This window comes from Dermatophagoides farinae, chromosome 7, assembly GCF_024713945.1.
Source record: "Dermatophagoides farinae isolate YC_2012a chromosome 7, ASM2471394v1, whole genome shotgun sequence".
Classification (NCBI taxonomy): domain Eukaryota; kingdom Metazoa; phylum Arthropoda; class Arachnida; order Sarcoptiformes; family Pyroglyphidae; genus Dermatophagoides; species Dermatophagoides farinae.
This window is the reverse complement of record NC_134683.1, coordinates 4,164,682-4,182,111: the sequence shown is the minus strand read 5'-3', so window position 1 is coordinate 4,182,111 and position 17,430 is coordinate 4,164,682. Positions and strand designations below refer to the sequence as shown.

The 17,430-nt window shown below is 34.5% G+C and overlaps 4 protein-coding genes across 8 annotated transcripts; all 4 read left to right on the top strand.

Moving 5' to 3' along the window:
- Window positions 1–672: 672 nt before the first annotated feature.
- LOC124496760 (RCC1 and BTB domain-containing protein 2) lies at window positions 673–2,124 on the top strand. Its single transcript, XM_047060320.1, has one exon. It carries the CDS (start codon window positions 673–675, stop codon window positions 2,122–2,124), a length of 1,452 nt encoding a protein of 483 aa, XP_046916276.1.
- Window positions 2,125–4,270: 2,146 nt separating this feature from the next.
- Window positions 4,271–7,177, top strand: LOC124497273 (uncharacterized). Of its 2 annotated transcripts, XM_075732475.1 has the most exons (3): window positions 4,271–4,547; window positions 4,731–4,868; window positions 5,013–7,177. In XM_075732475.1, exon 3 carries the CDS (start codon window positions 5,037–5,039, stop codon window positions 6,603–6,605), a length of 1,569 nt encoding a protein of 522 aa, XP_075588590.1. In that variant the 5' UTR covers window positions 4,271–4,547; window positions 4,731–4,868; window positions 5,013–5,036; the 3' UTR covers window positions 6,606–7,177. The 2 variants fall into 2 exon arrangements, with proteins under 2 accessions (XP_075588590.1, XP_046916869.2); XM_047060913.2 differs by lacking the exon at window positions 4,731–4,868 and having other exon boundaries at window positions 4,272–4,547.
- A 122-nt stretch (window positions 7,178–7,299) lies between these two features.
- Mrtf (Myocardin-related transcription factor) lies at window positions 7,300–12,310 on the top strand. 4 transcript variants are annotated; one of them, XM_047060909.2, is made up of 5 exons: window positions 7,300–7,636; window positions 8,425–8,645; window positions 8,704–9,737; window positions 9,800–10,899; window positions 10,953–12,310. In XM_047060909.2, exons 2-5 carry the CDS (start codon window positions 8,447–8,449, stop codon window positions 11,998–12,000), a joined length of 3,381 nt encoding a protein of 1,126 aa, XP_046916865.1. In that variant the 5' UTR covers window positions 7,300–7,636; window positions 8,425–8,446; the 3' UTR covers window positions 12,001–12,310. The 4 variants fall into 4 exon arrangements, with proteins under 4 accessions (XP_046916865.1, XP_046916866.1, XP_075588589.1 ...); XM_047060910.2 differs by having other exon boundaries at window positions 7,300–8,363; XM_075732474.1 differs by having other exon boundaries at window positions 7,360–7,386.
- LOC124497272 (triokinase/FMN cyclase-like) lies at window positions 12,309–16,103 on the top strand. The gene is made up of 6 exons (XM_047060912.2): window positions 12,309–12,499; window positions 12,558–13,585; window positions 13,668–13,779; window positions 13,856–14,113; window positions 15,033–15,176; window positions 15,783–16,103. The coding sequence occupies exons 1-6, from the start codon at window positions 12,322–12,324 to the stop codon at window positions 15,989–15,991; spliced, it is 1,929 nt and encodes a 642-aa protein (XP_046916868.2). The 5' UTR covers window positions 12,309–12,321; the 3' UTR covers window positions 15,992–16,103.
- Window positions 16,104–17,430: the final 1,327 nt, after the last annotated feature.

Below are 17,430 nucleotides of genomic sequence, written 5' to 3'. Positions count from 1 at the left end.
TTACCTTTCTAAGGTTAATCATGTATTCGAAATTAACGATAAAAATAAATAAATTCTGCAATCAATGATTATTGATCAATTTCAATTTATTTTAAAATTTTTTCATTTTTTTAATAAAAATAAATCGATTTTAAAAGACTGGACAAAAATGAAACAAAGAAAGAAAAAAAAAATCGATGATATTGATCCAAAAAAAAACCTATAACAGAAAACAATGATGACAATAGAAGATGAAAAGCACATGGAAAATATAAAAGTTATATGGTACAATATCAAAATCCGCCATATCATAAAAATACCGACGTAAATGAATAAATGACATTGCAATACTTTTGCCCACCTGTTGTTATCATCGAAGCACTCAACATGATTGATCTCAGAAGAAACATGAGTGTGTGTGTTTGTGTTTATGAGCATTCCATTTTCACACCACAACCATGGTAAATAGATACTAAGAATAAGGAGAAAAGATTGGCAGAATGTCCCAAATGAATTATATTCGACAGGTTTTTATCTCTTTTTATTATTCACTACAACAACATTCTTCCAGTGTTTTCAATTTTTAAGTATAAATAATCGTGAAAATGTGGCCAATTTGTCGAATTTTCAATTTTCAAATCGTCATATTTTGCACGTTTCAAATATCCAGAATTCATCGTCACAGAAGACAAAATGACAAGATCACCGGATTCCAATGTGGACATAAGGTTATTTAAAAATATTTTTGATTCAATCGAACCAGAATTCCTTCATTCCATTGTTTCACTTGTCAGTGTGTTATATAAGAATGAAAATTTTCTAATGATGACCGAAAATGCAACATATGCTTATGGTCATCTAATATGTCTGAGTTTATCGTTGAAAAATGATCCGAAGCAACCACAACTGATTCCCATTCTGAATGACAAAAAAATTCAACAAGTGGATTATGGCCGAGATTTCGTTGCCATTCTAACTAATGATGGGCAAGTTTATATTGCGACCTTTCAATCACAATGGAAAACGAATAAAACTTTGAAATTAATCAACACAAATAATGATCAATTTAAAATGATTGCTTGTGGATTTAATCGTTTACTATTGCTACGACAAGATGGTATTGTCTTCTCTATTGGTGGTAATTCATCATATGAAACTATGGTCAACATTGGTCTACAAAATGTCGAACTCATAGCTAGTGGATGGAACCATTTTTTTGCAATGAAGAATACAAAACAAATTTATTCCTGGGGGTCAAATTTCCATGGTCAATTAGGTATTGCTGATGTGAATGAGCAAGAAAAACCATACTCTATTTATAGTAATTATAATTATGAACTTCGTTATCATCATCATAATTATAACGTCAATGTGCCCGAATACTGCATAGATGTTGTGGCTGGATTTTCACATTCATTATTTTTATTCTCAAACGGTAATCTTTTGGCATGTGGTCAAAATTATCAAGGACAACTTGGTCTTGGTGATAATAATAATCGATCAACGCTAGTAAAAATACCGATTGAAAATGTAAAAAAAGTAACTAGTGAGAAATTCAATAATTTTTCATTTGCCTTTGATGGATCATCATATTATGCATGGGGTTCGACCAAATATGGAGAATGGCAATCACCCAGAAAATTGGATGGTCATCTGAAATCATTTGCTGCTGCATCATCATTAATGCTAGATAGATCCATTACGTTTGGATTAACATCAATCAAATATGATTCTGAATCCATTGAATTACCATCAAAAGTTAAGAAAGCAACCAAATGGCTGTTCAATAATCCTGATAATTATGACTTTGAATTCATAATCGGTGATAAACGAATAGTTGTACGTAAAGATTATCTTAAATCTGAATCAAAATTTTTTCGAAAAATGTTATCTGGTGAATGGAGTGAAAAAAATCAGATAATCATCAATGATTACAGCTATGATTCTTACTATGCTTTTCTGCGTATGTTACACGATGATTACATCGAAATCAATTCTGAAAATATTGCCGAATTAATCCATATGGCTGATTATTATTGTGAAGATCAATTAATGAAACATTGTAAAATATTCCTTCGAGATGCTATTAAAAAACACTCAAAATATCAATCATTGATTATCGAATATAATTTGGTTGGTTTGTAGGATCAAATTCGTCGATTAATTAACCACAAGTGTCTAAAAATTGTCCTTTTATTAATTAACTTTTCTATAATTTCTTTTGATGAATAAAATGTTTGGTATAATATGAATAAATTACAAATAAATGATAATTTACCATTTTTAATAATAAATAAAATGAAAATATTTTCAAATTTCAAATTCATATTCGATTTTTACCAACAACAACAACAGTATACGTATTCGATGAACGTATCGAAAATCATGCATGTTTCGTCAGTTATACGGAAAGAACGGAAAAATCGTTTTCCTTTTTGTCATTGATGAACGCATTTTTTAATTTCACATTCAAATTTTCTCGTTTAAGTATTGTATTTATTTATCGATTTCAATTCATTGATCCGATAGATTATATTGAAAAAAAAATATTTGACTCAACTATAGTCATAGATTGCGTTTAAGTTCGAACGCTTTCATCAATTGAACAAACGTTCAATTTCAACTTGGAAAAATATGAAAAATCCATCATATTTGATCCAAAGAAAATTGGCTTTAACATTATTTAAAGAAAAATTTTTCGAGAAGAAATATATTCGGAAAAAATGTATTTATTCATATTAAATTTTACAACCCTATTGTTCTAATAAATCATTTTTCTACATTTATTCCGTGCTAAAATAATGGCAACACCGCCGGATACATTTATCATTCATCATTCATCATCGTCACAGAAAATAAAATGGCAAGATCACCGGTTTCCAATGTGGACATAAAGTTATTTAAAAATATTTTCGATTCAATCGACCCATAATTCCTTCATTCCATCGTTTCACTTGTCAGTGTGTTATATAAGAAACATAATTTTCTAATGATGACCGAAAATGCAACATATGCTTATGGTCATCTAATCAGTCTTTTCAATTGTAAATTCCATCGAATCGATCAAGAATTCGTCGCTCGACTCGATTCGATTGTTGCCATCGTCAGTGTAGCGAATTGCAGAACAATTTTTATCCCTTAGCACTCGGACAGAAAAATCCGAGTTCTATTTTAGAACTTACAATGTCCCCTCTACGGGGACATCCGAGTGCAAAGGGTTATATTACTGACAAATGAATGCTACTTATGGTGAATGGATTTCATTACAACATGATGAAAGATGGCCGCAACAGATTTTTTGATTTTTGTTGTAGTTTGCAAACGAAACAAACAATTTAATTTAATTATTATTAAATTAATGATCTTGTTTTATATAAATACGAAATTAGTTTAATAATTTTGATTTTATTCTAATTAAAAGTTGCTTTTGTATTATGGCTATTATTTGTGTTATAATTTATTCATCGAAATTTTTATAATTCGAACTTATTAAGAAATGCATAATATATAGTCATCAGGTTAAACTTTTGAACGAAACTAAAAAAAAAAAAATGCAAAACGCGCATGCCCTTAACGGAAATCTTGAGCAAATTCAGAGCGAAAAAATTTTTTGAGCTACTTTTTTTCTTAAAAAAAAATCTACTTTTGGGCTATTTTAGTTTCTGCAGCAGCAAAATATCATATTTGTAGCCTACCAATTTTTCTATGGGATGGCAAAATAAAATTATTCACACACGCAGGAATTTTGTTCTAATAGTGATAGTGTATTGTAGTGTGGTGATCAAAACTAGAAATAATGTTAGAGACAATAAAACCATATATATTCTATATCTATCGATTGTCATGAATTCAACCGATTCCGGTTTTTGGAATTGATGATGCGATTTCATACACACACCACACACACACACACACGGGAACATAGTTACTGTCCTTGGAATATAAATTGATGGTGATGGGTATATACTATATAGGAATACGAACGAAACAAAAATGTAGGCCACAAGGCTTTTTTTTTCACTTTAGTTTCACTTGTGTTTTGTTTTTCAATGACATTCATATTCCATCCAGAAAGATAGATAGATTCCGTGTGTATAATGCAGTAGACGAGAAGAAAGAATAGGCGTCTGCCTGGTTCATAATCATCATCATCATCATACAGAATTTAGCCGAGTGACCGAATTGCCATTTCCCTAAAGTTCTAAAATAAAATATGGTCAGACATGCGTATTCAAATGTTTGAATGATGTGTTTATGATATTATTACGTTATCACGCCACCACAATGTTTTTATTTATTATTATTCACCATTTTTGACCATTTTATTAAACAGTGTGGCTGTTGATGTTTGGATGTCAATTTTTTTTTTTGATCATATTCGTTTTTATTAGATCAAGATTCAATCTGAAGATTTTTGAATGATCAAAAATTTTATATTTGTTTGTGTGAATTTTTGTGTACAATGTGGGTGTGTATGTGACATTGAGAGAAAAAAAAATCATCACTGGCTTGGAACCAACCAATTTAACCATCTGGATTAAGAATTTTTTTTTCGTTTGTTTGGCAAAGTATTGTTTTTTTTTTGTTGATGATTTGTGGTGGTGGTGGCGGTGTTTTTGTTGTTGTTGTTGTTGTTGTTGTTGTTGTTGTTGCCAGGATCCGATGATGATCATAGTCGTGAATGGCATAGCGTTTTAGTGTTCAAAACAAAGTGTTTTTCAGTTTTACTCAGACTCTTTTTTTATTTTTAGATCATCATCATCATCATCAAATGAACGAATGATATATTTGTGTTGTTGTTGCCATAGAATAAACTCAAAACAATCGCTCAATTGTCATTGTTGCCGTTGTTGTTGTTGTTGTTGGTGGTGGTGGTGGTGATGATGATGGTGTGTTGGTGACATTCAAATGTCAAGTAGTCAAAAAAAAAAAATAAATAAATCGAACCATAGTGTGTGTGTGTGTGTGTTTTTTGAATAGATTCGAATTCGATTCTTTTTTCTAATAGATGTCCATTGGCTATTTTGATCTAGTGAATTTGTTCTATATTGGTCACCATGAATGACGAGATTCAAGTGGCACTCAATTTTCTCATATCGTTCCTTTATAACAAATTACCTCGTCGACGTGTTAATCAATTTGGTGAAGAATTGGAATTGATCATAAGGAATCGATTCGATGGCCATTGGTATCCGGATGAGCCATCAAAAGGTTCAGCATATCGTTGTATACATTGTAATCCTCAACTTGATTCATCATTGTTCCGTGAAGCTGCTCACAATAGTGGCCTCAATCTTCAGGATGTCCAACAAAATCTTCCCGTTGAATTAAGTATCTGGATTGATCCGGGTGAAGTTTCCTATCGAATTAGTGAAAAAGGCCCAGTCAATATACTGTATAGCGTGAAAAGAGGTGGCGGATCTTCCGTTCAACAGACTAACGGTTTGAATCCGGAAGCTCAATGTTTTCAGCCAGAATCGCTATACTTGGAAAGCAGATCGATGGTCAATCAACACCACCATCAACAGCAACAACAACAACAACAACAACAACAGCAGCAGCAGCAGCCCAATAACAAGAATGAAGCGATCACATTTACAACGGCAGCATTCGCTGCCACAAAATTTGGCTCAACTAAACCTAAAGTTTCAATTATGAACAAAAAACAATTCCAACAGAATCGTATTCTGCCCACCGATGGTCAAACGACTAAATTCATGGCCACTTCCCGCAAGCTACAACATTTCAAACCAATTTCACGCACCAATTCTTTTAACAGCAATAATGGTCAGCCATTTCCTCATCACTGCCAACCACTATTATCCAACTGCCAAAATGGCCAGCCACAACAAATCATGGACAACCAAAAACAACAACAACAACAACAATATCAGCAACAGCAACAGCAGCAGCAAAAGATGCGTCAATTGATACGATGGAATAACGGAATAAAGTCTGGTTTCGATCGTGATCATCATCAGCCTTCGATGGCTATGGCTTTGTTCGAGCAACAATCTGCTTCTGCAGAATTTCCTGCATCACAAACACACCACCAAATGAACAATGTAAACTCATTTGATGTCTTGCACAATGGCGAATCAAATATGACCTGGAACACGAATCAACAACCTGGTTTTCAGCGATCAATCTCGCTATTAGATAATGGAAACGTAGACAATGGTAATGGTGGTGGTGGTGGCTTCTTGCTAGACACTTTTATGTCCGATAAATTACTACGTGAAATTTTCGAAATGGGTGATGGTGACGATCAAATCAACGATTCAAACGATGATAACCTTATGATGATGTTTAGTAACACCAGCAACAACAACCATAACAACAATCAATCACCACCAGAATTAATTTCTCCATCATCACTGGAAACAATATTACCACCATTACCAAAACAATTATCATCATGTTGGTCATCATCATCATCATCATCATCGACAACATCAACATCATCAGGTGTAACAGCTATCATGAACACATCATCATCATCATCACCACCGCCACCACCAACATCATTGCTCAACATATTGAGCGAATTTGATAATCTAAGTCTTAATTCAACAAGCGAATCATCATCATCATCGATTGGTTCGATTGCATCATATGTGCAATAAAATAATAATAAATAATATCGTAGAATATTGAAGCAAAACAAAAGTGGTTTTTATTTTCATTTTTATCATTTTTATTTTTTTATACATTTTCAATTCATAATTATTGATTATTGACAAATATAACCAATTGATTATCGTCGATTATTTACTATTTGATTATCAATCTAATTATATTATATTACTATTCTATATATTTATTTGTGTATTTTCAAATTGTTTTCTAAATTAATTAATCAATCAATTATCAATTATTATATATTCGAATGTTATTTCAATTCATCATCATCATTATATCGATGATCGATGATCGATTGATTTTATTTTTCACAACAACAACAACAATTCAGTGCTAATAGGATTTTTTTTTCTCATTTTTATCAAAACCAATTTTATCATTCATCATCGTCATTATTTTTCTACACAAACACACACACACACACACCTACACCAATTGATTGAGCTGTATGATTGTTGTTTGCAATTTATTTATCGATATCTATTAATCTATAATTTGTTTTAATTGTTATCATTTTTTTTTGAATTAAATTAATAAACCATTTCTTTTTTGATGATGCTTATGATTTTCTTCTTTTTTTTTGCATCACCATCGATTATATCGAAACAATCGATTCTCTTGACACACACATATATATAAAGCTTGTTGTTTGATTCTATTATTATTATATACCATACCATCTTTCATATTTCATTCATTCACTCATTTACTCACTCAAAAAAAAATTGCCATGGCCATTGCACATTCGTCTTGTGATGATTTGTGGTAAAATTTTTTGTTTGTTTGTTTGTTTTGTTGTTAGCTTTTAATTGGCATTGAACCATCATCTTCTTTATCATCAACATTGTTTATTTGTTTTTGTTGTTGTTGTTGTCAATGAATGCCGGAATAGAATGTGGCCATTCCCTATCATCATGGTTTAAATAGTTTTTTTTGTTGCCGAATCCAATGTAACGCGATAAAATATATCCTTATAATAATAATCAATTTGAAATTCGATTATCCATTCGTCTGGGTAAGTCAACTATATTCCTACGTATACAATTAATCGTGTCGATTTGGTTCATTCGGTGTTTTAACTCATTGATGCCAAGAATCATGTCGATGGTGGTGGTGGTGGTAGCGTTGCATTCGTAATGTGAAAATCATATGCATCAAAAAAAAGTTATGATCTTATTTTATATGAAACAAACACCGTGTGTGTGTGTCTATTTATATAACGATTATGGCCGATGCCAACACTTAAGCGTTTGGGCGTAGAATGTATGATGGCAGCAAATCGGTATTTGATTCTCGATTCTAGCAAGGAATGTGTTTTTTTTGTGGAACCGATTTGTGATCGATTCCACATGTTGTTCGACATGAATTCTTGATTCTGATCAAAGTACAGCACACATACACACACACACATTGCCCTGTGTGTGTGTGTGTATGTATGCAGGCAATGTTCATGATATTCGAGCCAAATGGCTTACCAGGTTGTCGAGTTTTATGGGCTTGATGCCAAGTGAGTGATGGAATCAAGTTAAGCTAGTCGGTTATCATGATCGTCATCGACCGAAAACATGAAAAACATTGCTTACCTAGTGTGTACATCCATCCGGCTGCCAACATCACAAACAAGAATTGCTTGCCTGACTGCCTATGATGGCTGACTAAAAGAATTCTTGATTCTCAAAAAAAAAAAAAAAAAAACAAACAGCCACTATTCACAAACATTTCTTTTGGCTGTTTGTGTTTGAGTTAGTCTTGATGAGCTTATACCGAATTCAACTGACCAATTTCTTTCCATTATCATTATAGAATTTTTCGATTGCTCACAACCATGATGAATCAGCAACCAGAAATGGTGGTCGATCAGCCGATTTCGTCTGCCAACGAACAGCCCAATATGTCACCACAATCGGTCGTCGATTCTGCTTCCATCACCCATAGTGCTATGACCAAGAATAAAAAATCATTGAAGCTCAAATTGTTGATGCGACGTCCGATCGATGTACTAGTTGATCAGGGAATTCTGCCTCGTAAGTCATCGTTAAATGTTTCTATTGCCTATTGATTTGTTTTTTTTCCGTATTGCAGCACCTAAATCATCACCTGCATTCTATGAGCAGAAACAACGTCTGGAACGGGCCAAAACTGGTGACTACCTAAAACACAAGATTCAGAGACGACCACAAAGAGATGAACTTGTGCAACAGCATATTCTTGAACAGGAAGTATTCGACCCTTCTTATTACGAACAAGAACGTAAACTTAAACGGGCTAGACTAGCTGACGATCTCAATGAACGGCTTTCGCATCGTCCAGGCCCACTTGAGCTAATCAAAGGCAACATTCTTCATGCTGATTTATCGTTAGAACAAGCAATCAAAGAAGGACAGATTACTTTTAAGAAAACCTGTGAAGGTGAAATCATTAAGAATCCACCCAAACGATTCGTATTCGAAGAGGAAAGTAGTTCAGATTCTTCGACACCTTCTCCCTCACTCAACATTAATCAGCAGTGCAATCGTTTGACCAGCGATCCATTCATCTTGTCAAGCACGGCTCCATCTTCTAGTCTTGTGTCAATACCGGCGATCCAAACAGAACCACCACCCACAACCGTATCATATATTGTGACCACAAACATATTGCCTCCATCACAACCATCAAATTCTACAGTTTTCATAACCACGAATCCGACCACAGCAGCTCATAGTCTGGTTCCATCGAAGAACGTCGCTAGTCTTCAGCCGCCACAGGTATTATCTACAGCCACTATTAATAGTGGACAAAACTTTGTCAAACCAGCCCAGCAATTAATCAAAAGTATTCATCAACCTGAAACAAACGCTCAACTCTCTCAACCAAAATCCAAATCCAAAAAAGTTAAATCGAAAACGACGCCCAAAACTCGTGTCATTAAATTTCATGAGTATACTGGACCACCGAGTGCAAATAGCGGTCGTGCCAAAATTCAGACAGGTTGGACATTAAATCCAACTTCAACTGAAACATCTTACGAATTGCTACTTAAGCAGCAGCAATTGATTCTTCAGTGGCAGCTCGAGTCTCAACAACAACAACAACAACAGAATTCAACGAATCAACAACCGATTCCAGCCCCCAAGGTATGTGTTGAATTGTTCTGTAAAAGATTCGATGTTAACAAGTTCTATCTGCTGTAATACAGAATGACCACGATAAACCCAATAGTCCACACAAAACTGCACAAGTTGCCTTGTTTGATTTTACCGATCCAAACATTGTGATGTCCGATGTTGCCCACGGCCAGCCCAATGACTTGAAGACCAATGTCCAGAAGTCACAAAATGGAGATCGAGCTACCAAGATGAAAAATAACGATTCAAATGGACAATCGCAACATCGACAGCAGCAGCCGCAACAACAACAACAACAGCGAACCAGCCCGATCAAAAGTGCCAACATGTCAAATGTGAAAAAAATCATTTCGAAATTGGAGGACATGAAAGTAAGCGACCTAAAGGCAGAGTTGAAGAAACGTAACCTGCCCGTTTCAGGGGCCAAACAACAATTGATCGAAAGACTTAAACCGTTTTCTGATTCTGTTGTTGTCAACATTTTAGCCAATGCTAATCAAGAAACGTTGAACATAATGTCGACAAAAAACTCAACACAGCCTTTCATCTACCAGCAGAATGTTGGTATAAGCCAACCTCTACAACAACCAACAGCCAGAGACTTTGTTTTGCTTGCAACGACCAATCCTGGTAACAATGGTCTCAGCGAGCCGGTCACCATATTGAACGCTCCATCGTCCAACATCACAATGGACGGTACAACTACTTTGACTATTCCGATCGGTCAAACTGCATTTATTCCGACAGCCCAATATCAGTTACTTCCGTCTAATGCGGCCAATTCTAATCCCATTGATGACGGAAAGTATCGTGTGAATCCTGCGTCAACGACCATTCAATTGCCCAATAATTTCCTGATTAGTGGACCAGGCAGTCAGACGGTGAATGATTCAAATACGATGACCTTTTTAACATCCCCTCCAAGAACGATTCAGCTGACACAACTTGCCGATACGTCGTCATTGAATTTCGGTCAGACTATCGTGCCAACGAACACGGCCAAGTTGGTGAATATCGGCCAAAACAATACCAATCCTCTGTTTCACCAACTTTTACTCTATCCTCCTGCAACCACCACCATTATCAACTCTAACACTGAGCTTCGACAACAACAAACTCAACCTCATCGTTCAAATTCATTGCCTGCCTCTTCTTTGCATTCGCTCCAAAGGTAGAATATTCTTTGTATTTGCATAAACTAATTGTTTCTATTTTTTTTCCAAGGAACACATCTTTACCTTTGATCATCAATCAAATGCCATTCGATTCAAACGCCAACATCAAGCAGGTGGTTAAACATAATAACAAATCGATACCTGTTGCAAAGAGTTCCAGTAATGACAATTTTCTCTTCAAGTTACCAATGCCAGCTATCGATCCACAGCCCATAAAACACAGCGATCTGAATGGTAAAGAACGATCGTCTGCATACAAATCTCTGGAAAGAATCACGCCTGCCACACCTGCACCATCTAATCAAATGATGGACACAGTTCCAGTTCTGTCAAATACCAAAAGTTCTGATCAACATAAACAAATTGATCCTGTCCACACTACCAGTACAAATCCACCACCAGCTCAACAGCCACAGCCAGATTCGACTTCTAATATTGATTTCGATGATTTTATCCTCAACTTTGATGACCTCAATGGCTTGGACGATGTTCCACCACCGCCCAAGTCTATCAACACGAATGATAAATCAGTGACAACTAACACCAGAGACGATGGCATCATTGATTTCAACGACAATTGGCTACTTTCTGATTACAGTTTTTCGACGTCCGACGATTCCTATATGCAACCATCAGGAAAGACCATGAACCAGATGACTGATGTGACGATGGATTCTACATCTACCGATCAGATGTTATTTGAACAGATCCTTGATATAGAGCCAACACAACAACAGCAGCACAATTCGAACAATGTCAATGTTAATTCACATTCTAATATGGCCTTCAATATGGACCAAAGTCTGGACGATTATACCAACAACAACCAGCAGCAGCCAATGATTTCAAATTCAGAATATCAATTATACAATTATCCTCCTAATCCATTGCAACATTCATCGACCTCGTCATCAGCAACATCAACCTCTTCCTGTTCGACAACAGCAGGTTTGGTAGGCGGCAGCCATCCGTTATCTTCTGCCGATCACTTTGGTGATCTTTTTTTCAGCAACAATGGTGATGATCTGAACAAATCATTGGATTTTTCCTGTTCGCTTTTTGAAAACAATAATGGCAGAATAGATTTTGCCACCTGAATTGTGCAATATTTATTATGGTCCATCTCTGGAATCGTTTTTTTTTCATTCCCGCATGTTGTTGTCAGGTTCTGTAGTTTTGTATTTTTCATTTTGAATTAATCTATCTACTGGATCGACATATGTGGACCACACCCTTAATGTTCATGTTGCATACACCATACATACATGAATGAATGGCATTTATCATGGCCAATGATTAGATATGCGATTGATATTGGATCAAGCTCATTGAAGAGCGTTTGTTTTTTTTTTTTTGCTTGTCGATTTGTTGTGAATCATTTGAAATAAAAATTTTATTTGCCTAGTCTCTCATTTGTCATGGCTGCATTTGAATCGCAATGCAAATATCTTTTAAATTCGCTCGATACAAATATTCGAGATCATCTGACCGGTCTGGCCAGAACTGATCCTAGCTTACAGATTGTACCCAACGTTGATGCAATTGTCCGTAAAGATGTGGCCCAATTAAAAGGCCGTGTTTTACTGGTTAGTGGCGGTAAGTGGATTTAGAGGTTACGATTAATGTCAAATAATGTGTTTGTCATCGGTTGCAGGTGGTGCAGGTCATGAACCAATGTTTGCCGGTTTTGTTGGTACTAAACAGCTGACAGCTGCTGTATCTGGTTCGTATTTTGCATCTCCATCGGCAGGTGCCATCATGAGACTGGTTGAACAGATTGCAGGTCCAGACTCGTCCATTTTATTTATTCAAGCCAATTACACGGGTGATAGACTAAATTTTGGCCTTGCTATTGAATATCTTCGGCTTCATGGTTATAAAAATTTGGGTTCATTTGTTTTCGGTGATGATCTAGCTCCGTTCGTAACTGGTGGTTTATGTGGTGAAGACTATCAAATCAAAAGAAGAGGATTGGCTGGTATAATTTTCGTACATCGTATCGCTGGAGTTTTGTCTGAACGTGGCCAAAGTTTGTCACAGATCTTAGACTATCTACAACGGATTTCTCGTTTGATCTATACATTCTCGGTCAGTTTGAGTGCCGCCGACATTGTAGGACATGGTGCATCGTTTCGTTTGCCCAATGATCAAATGGAACTTGGCCTAGGCGTTCATGGTGAATCAGGTGTTCGACGTAGTCGGCTATTGTCCACTCGTGAAACAGTTTCCTTGATGTTGGATGAATTGATTGGTCATTTGGACGGTGATGGTATCTTAGAACGATATCAGCGACGAATTGTTGTTCTAGTAAACAATTTGGGTGGTTTGATTCCAATGGAAATGAATATCATTGTGAACGAAGTTATTGAACAACTACAAGGACAACGAAATGTCAACATTGAACGATTCTATTCAGGCAGTCTGTTCACATCGTTCAATATGAAAGGTTTTTCTCTTACCATTTTTCTAGTGGATGGTGACGATATTCTTGAAATTCTGGATGAATTTGATAAAACAGCCAAACAAATGCATGTTACAAATACTGATTTCATTTATAAATCCGAACCTGTATTCTCGATGGCTAAAGCATCCAATGAATTACAAAATCATGGTCGATTATTTCGGGATATTTGTTCATCAGAAACATATGGAAAATGTTTAAAAAATGCTTGTCAAGCAATTGTAAGAGCTAAAAATTGATTGATTTATTGTTTGTGTGTGTGACCCCCAAGATTTTAATCATTCGATTTTCCACTGTAAACAGATTGACAATGAAAATTTTCTTAATCGTTTAGATGAAACGGTAGGCGATTCAGATTGTGGTTCAACATTGGCATCAATTGCTCGATTAATACTCGATCAATTCAATTTAAATTGTAAGTTTCAATGTTCTAGAAAAGCAAAAAACTATCTAGATACTAATTCATTTCATACACCACCACCACCACCAAGTGTTACCACCTACATTCGGTACAATATCTCAATTATTAATAAATGGCCAAATTGGTGGTACAAGTGGAGCAATTTATAGCATACTATTCACCGCTGCACATCATTTTGTCCATCAAATTGATGATGATTTCGATGAAAATCAAACTATTTCACCACTACAACGAACAGCTGAGACATTTTGGCTTCGATTACTTGAATATTGTTTACAACGAATTAGTACTTATGGTGGTGCTAGAATTAACGATAGATCAATGATCGGTAAGTTCTTATAGTATACTAATCACATTCACTCAAAGCTAATTGTTTTACCATCACATTTGGGCTCATTTTTTGCATTTTTCATTTGGTGAATTGATGATGATGATGATGATTGGAATCTTCTTTTGTCTAATTTTGATAACTTGATAATGATGGAAATGGCTCAAAGTTTTTTTTTTAAAAAAACTAAATAAGGAAAATGACTTGAAAAAGAATGAACGATCCTAGTTGTGATAGATTCATAGGCCTGATTCGTAATTCTTTTTTTTTTTGCCCGTGTGATGATCTCAATTTAAAAAAAAGTTTGAAATTTTCGTTAGTTTTTTTTTTCGTTAACAAATTTCATTTCGTTCGACTCAATTTAACGAGCTCGCGCTAATTCTGATGATGATATGAGCGACGAAACACACGAAAAAAAAAATTCATTGGAATAAAAGGAGTGAATGAATGAATGAATTAAATGAGGATAAGTATAGTAAGGGCAAATCATTCATGCAAATCGAACCAAAAAAAAAAAAAAAAAACTTGGCCATCTTTTTTCTTCTAATTTTCCTATACACTATACACGCGACATTCCAAACATTATGCACGCGTGCGACCCTTTTTTGCATCGAGAATTTTATGAAATTCGATGCAAATTATTTTAAATATATAAATGATGATCACATCACGTCATTGAAAGCTAATACTAATGCTGATGAGTCTTGGAATTTTTTTTTTCGTTTTTTTTTTGTTTTTAATCTCAATTCGATTTTGATTGACGGGCCAAAGAATGAAAAAAAAAGAATCGATGATATGATCCAGGCCAAATGTGTGTGTATGTGTGTGTGTGTGTGTGGAAGCCATCACCATGAATATCATGATCGTTTAATTTAACTAATGTCACTCTGTTTTCCGTTTTTTTTTTTTTACTTTATAGATGGTCTCTATGGAATCATTGTTGGTCTTAAACAATGTATCGATGATGATGATGATGATGATCATGATCGAGATCAATATGATAATGAACAACAATTGGCCACATCTATTATTATTGTGGCTGAATCAACTTGGCATCAAGCAAGTAAGTATTTTTATTCGAAATCATATTTTTCAATTTTTCGATTTTTTTTTTGTTGTTTTCGTTTTGTGCAATTTACACATACACACACACACACACATACACGAACACGAATTCAATTAGCCTATTTTTATATTGTTTTTGAAAAAAAACAATTGGTGATTGTCTTGAATGATGAGTATCAGTGATCTGTATGATCGAATGGTGATGATGATGGGTGCCTTGGTGAATCTTTTTATTTCTCTCTCTCACTCTATCCCTTGGGATATAGACATAGACAGTCATTGATAAGACTTTTTGTTGAATAGTGCAAATGGGAATTGATTCATCCATATATGGATGGAAACTTACATCCCTGCAGTCACAATTGTAACAATTCTGTGGAAAATTTTGTCTTTATTTTCATTCAATGGCTGCTTGATCAATCAATTTTAGTTGCTGAATGAATGAATATGAATATGATGGTGGTGGTGGCCTTTGCCTTGATCAGAATCATCTATCAATCATGTGATTTATTTTGATTCTCCAATCATCATTAATCATTCCAGATGTTTAATTTTGTTTCGTCCACTATTAACATTATGATTATTTTATTATCCATTTGATTAGAAAAAACCGCATCAATGCAAGCAAAAGTTGGCCGTGCTTCATATGTAAATCAATCATTGGTGATTCAACCGGATGCTGGTGCAATAGCCGTCGCTATTTGGTTACAGGCAATAATCGATACATTAACATATGAATCATCAGGTCACCATCGTATAGATGAACAATTGAAAAAAATTAATCAATCAATCAATCAATCAGTGAATAATTGAACAATAGTATCGTTGTATGAAATTAATTATCTGTAAAAATGATGATTACCAATCAATTCAATTCATTGATTGATTTATTCAATAAAAAAAAAATTTTTTTTTGATTTGAAAATTGACAATTTGCAGCAAGCAACATCATAAAAGATGTGCATGTTCCCGTTTTTTTTTTTTTTTTTTTTTGAGGAATTTTGTGTATGTACAAAGACCGCCTCGATTCTTGTGTGGATAATTAATTAACGGTAAGTGTCGAATTTTTTTTTTTCGTTTCGAAAAAATAATGTTCTTCTCACTATAGTGCACATCCATCTACTTCTAGAGTACACAATGGATTTGAAGGATTCGAGGAAGAGAAGTGGAAAAAAAAATTAGCAAGTCAAATCAACTATAAATAATTGAGAATTGTGAAGAAGAAGAATCGAATCGAACCGAACCGAACCGATCACAGAAACACCAATCAATGATTGAATCTTATTAATTGAATTGCCCTACCCTGTTTTATATCCAACAGCAACCAACAACAACCAGCAACCAACAACCAACAACAAAAAAAAACCGATTGATAGATAACCGAGTTTCCTTTTCCGTCACGAAGGAAAATCCAAATTGTTTTGACAAGTCAATTTATCGCCACTACTATACAAGGTTTTTTTTTATGATTGATCAACCATGATTTTCAACCGATTTGTTAAACTCCCAGCAACCACCACCACCACCAACACATTTTCATATGAACAATGGCCATGTGAATAGCATTGGAATTTTTTTTATTTTATTTTTTGAATAACCAACCAGAATTTTCATCGTTGACGAACAATAACAGCAAAAATTTGCTTTGGTTAGCAAAAAAAAAAAAAAAAAATTTTTTTTGTATGAATGAAGCAAATCCAGAGACTGAACATTGGTTGATTGGTGTGTGTAAGCAGCTGGTCAATATTTATCACAATGATAATAATATAACATCAGTGATAATCATCATTCGATTATGAATGAATCCAGAAAGAAAAAAAAATTTTTTTTTCTCAAGTGTTCAGCCAATAACAACAACAACAAGGTAATCGAAAATTTGAATTTCAATTCAATTCAATTCAATTTTTCTCAGATGAATGACCAGGCATAAAATCATTGTTGTTGTTGTTGTTGTTGTTGTCGTTGCCGCTGTTGTTGTTGTTGTTGTTTGGTGCATCAATGAACATTGAATGAATTTCCAAAACATTCGTTTCTCAACAATTTTTTGAATTCTGTATGGTTGTTTGTTTGCCAAAAAATTTGGTTTAAGAAGAAGAACACGCGACACAACCAACCAACCAAACAAACTAACCAAAACAGCATCTGTATCAATTTGGTGAGAAAATGAGAAAAGTATACTCGAAAAAAAAAATTTGTTTTTACTCGAATAAAACTCTTAGGAAACCCCCTCCAAACACACACACACACACTTA

What these genes read in the sequence shown, in the direction of transcription:
- LOC124496760 (XM_047060320.1), top strand. Translation starts at nt 673, where the DNA reads ATGACAAGATCACCGGATTCCAATGTGGACATAAGGTTATTTAAAAAT.
- LOC124497273 (XM_075732475.1), top strand. Translation starts at nt 5,037, where the DNA reads ATGAATGACGAGATTCAAGTGGCACTCAATTTTCTCATATCGTTCCTT.
- Mrtf (XM_047060909.2), top strand. Translation starts at nt 8,447, where the DNA reads ATGATGAATCAGCAACCAGAAATGGTGGTCGATCAGCCGATTTCGTCT. An exon ending in TGATCAGGGAATTCTGCCTC is followed by an intron (nt 8,646 to 8,703) that starts GTAAGTCATCGT and finishes TCCGTATTGCAG; the next exon opens with CACCTAAATCATCACCTGCA. An exon ending in TCTTTGCATTCGCTCCAAAG is followed by an intron (nt 10,900 to 10,952) that starts GTAGAATATTCT and finishes TTTTTTTCCAAG; the next exon opens with GAACACATCTTTACCTTTGA.
- LOC124497272 (XM_047060912.2), top strand. Translation starts at nt 12,322, where the DNA reads ATGGCTGCATTTGAATCGCAATGCAAATATCTTTTAAATTCGCTCGAT. An exon ending in AAAATGCTTGTCAAGCAATT is followed by an intron (nt 13,586 to 13,667) that starts GTAAGAGCTAAA and finishes CACTGTAAACAG; the next exon opens with ATTGACAATGAAAATTTTCT. An exon ending in ATCAACTTGGCATCAAGCAA is followed by an intron (nt 15,177 to 15,782) that starts GTAAGTATTTTT and finishes CCATTTGATTAG; the next exon opens with AAAAAACCGCATCAATGCAA.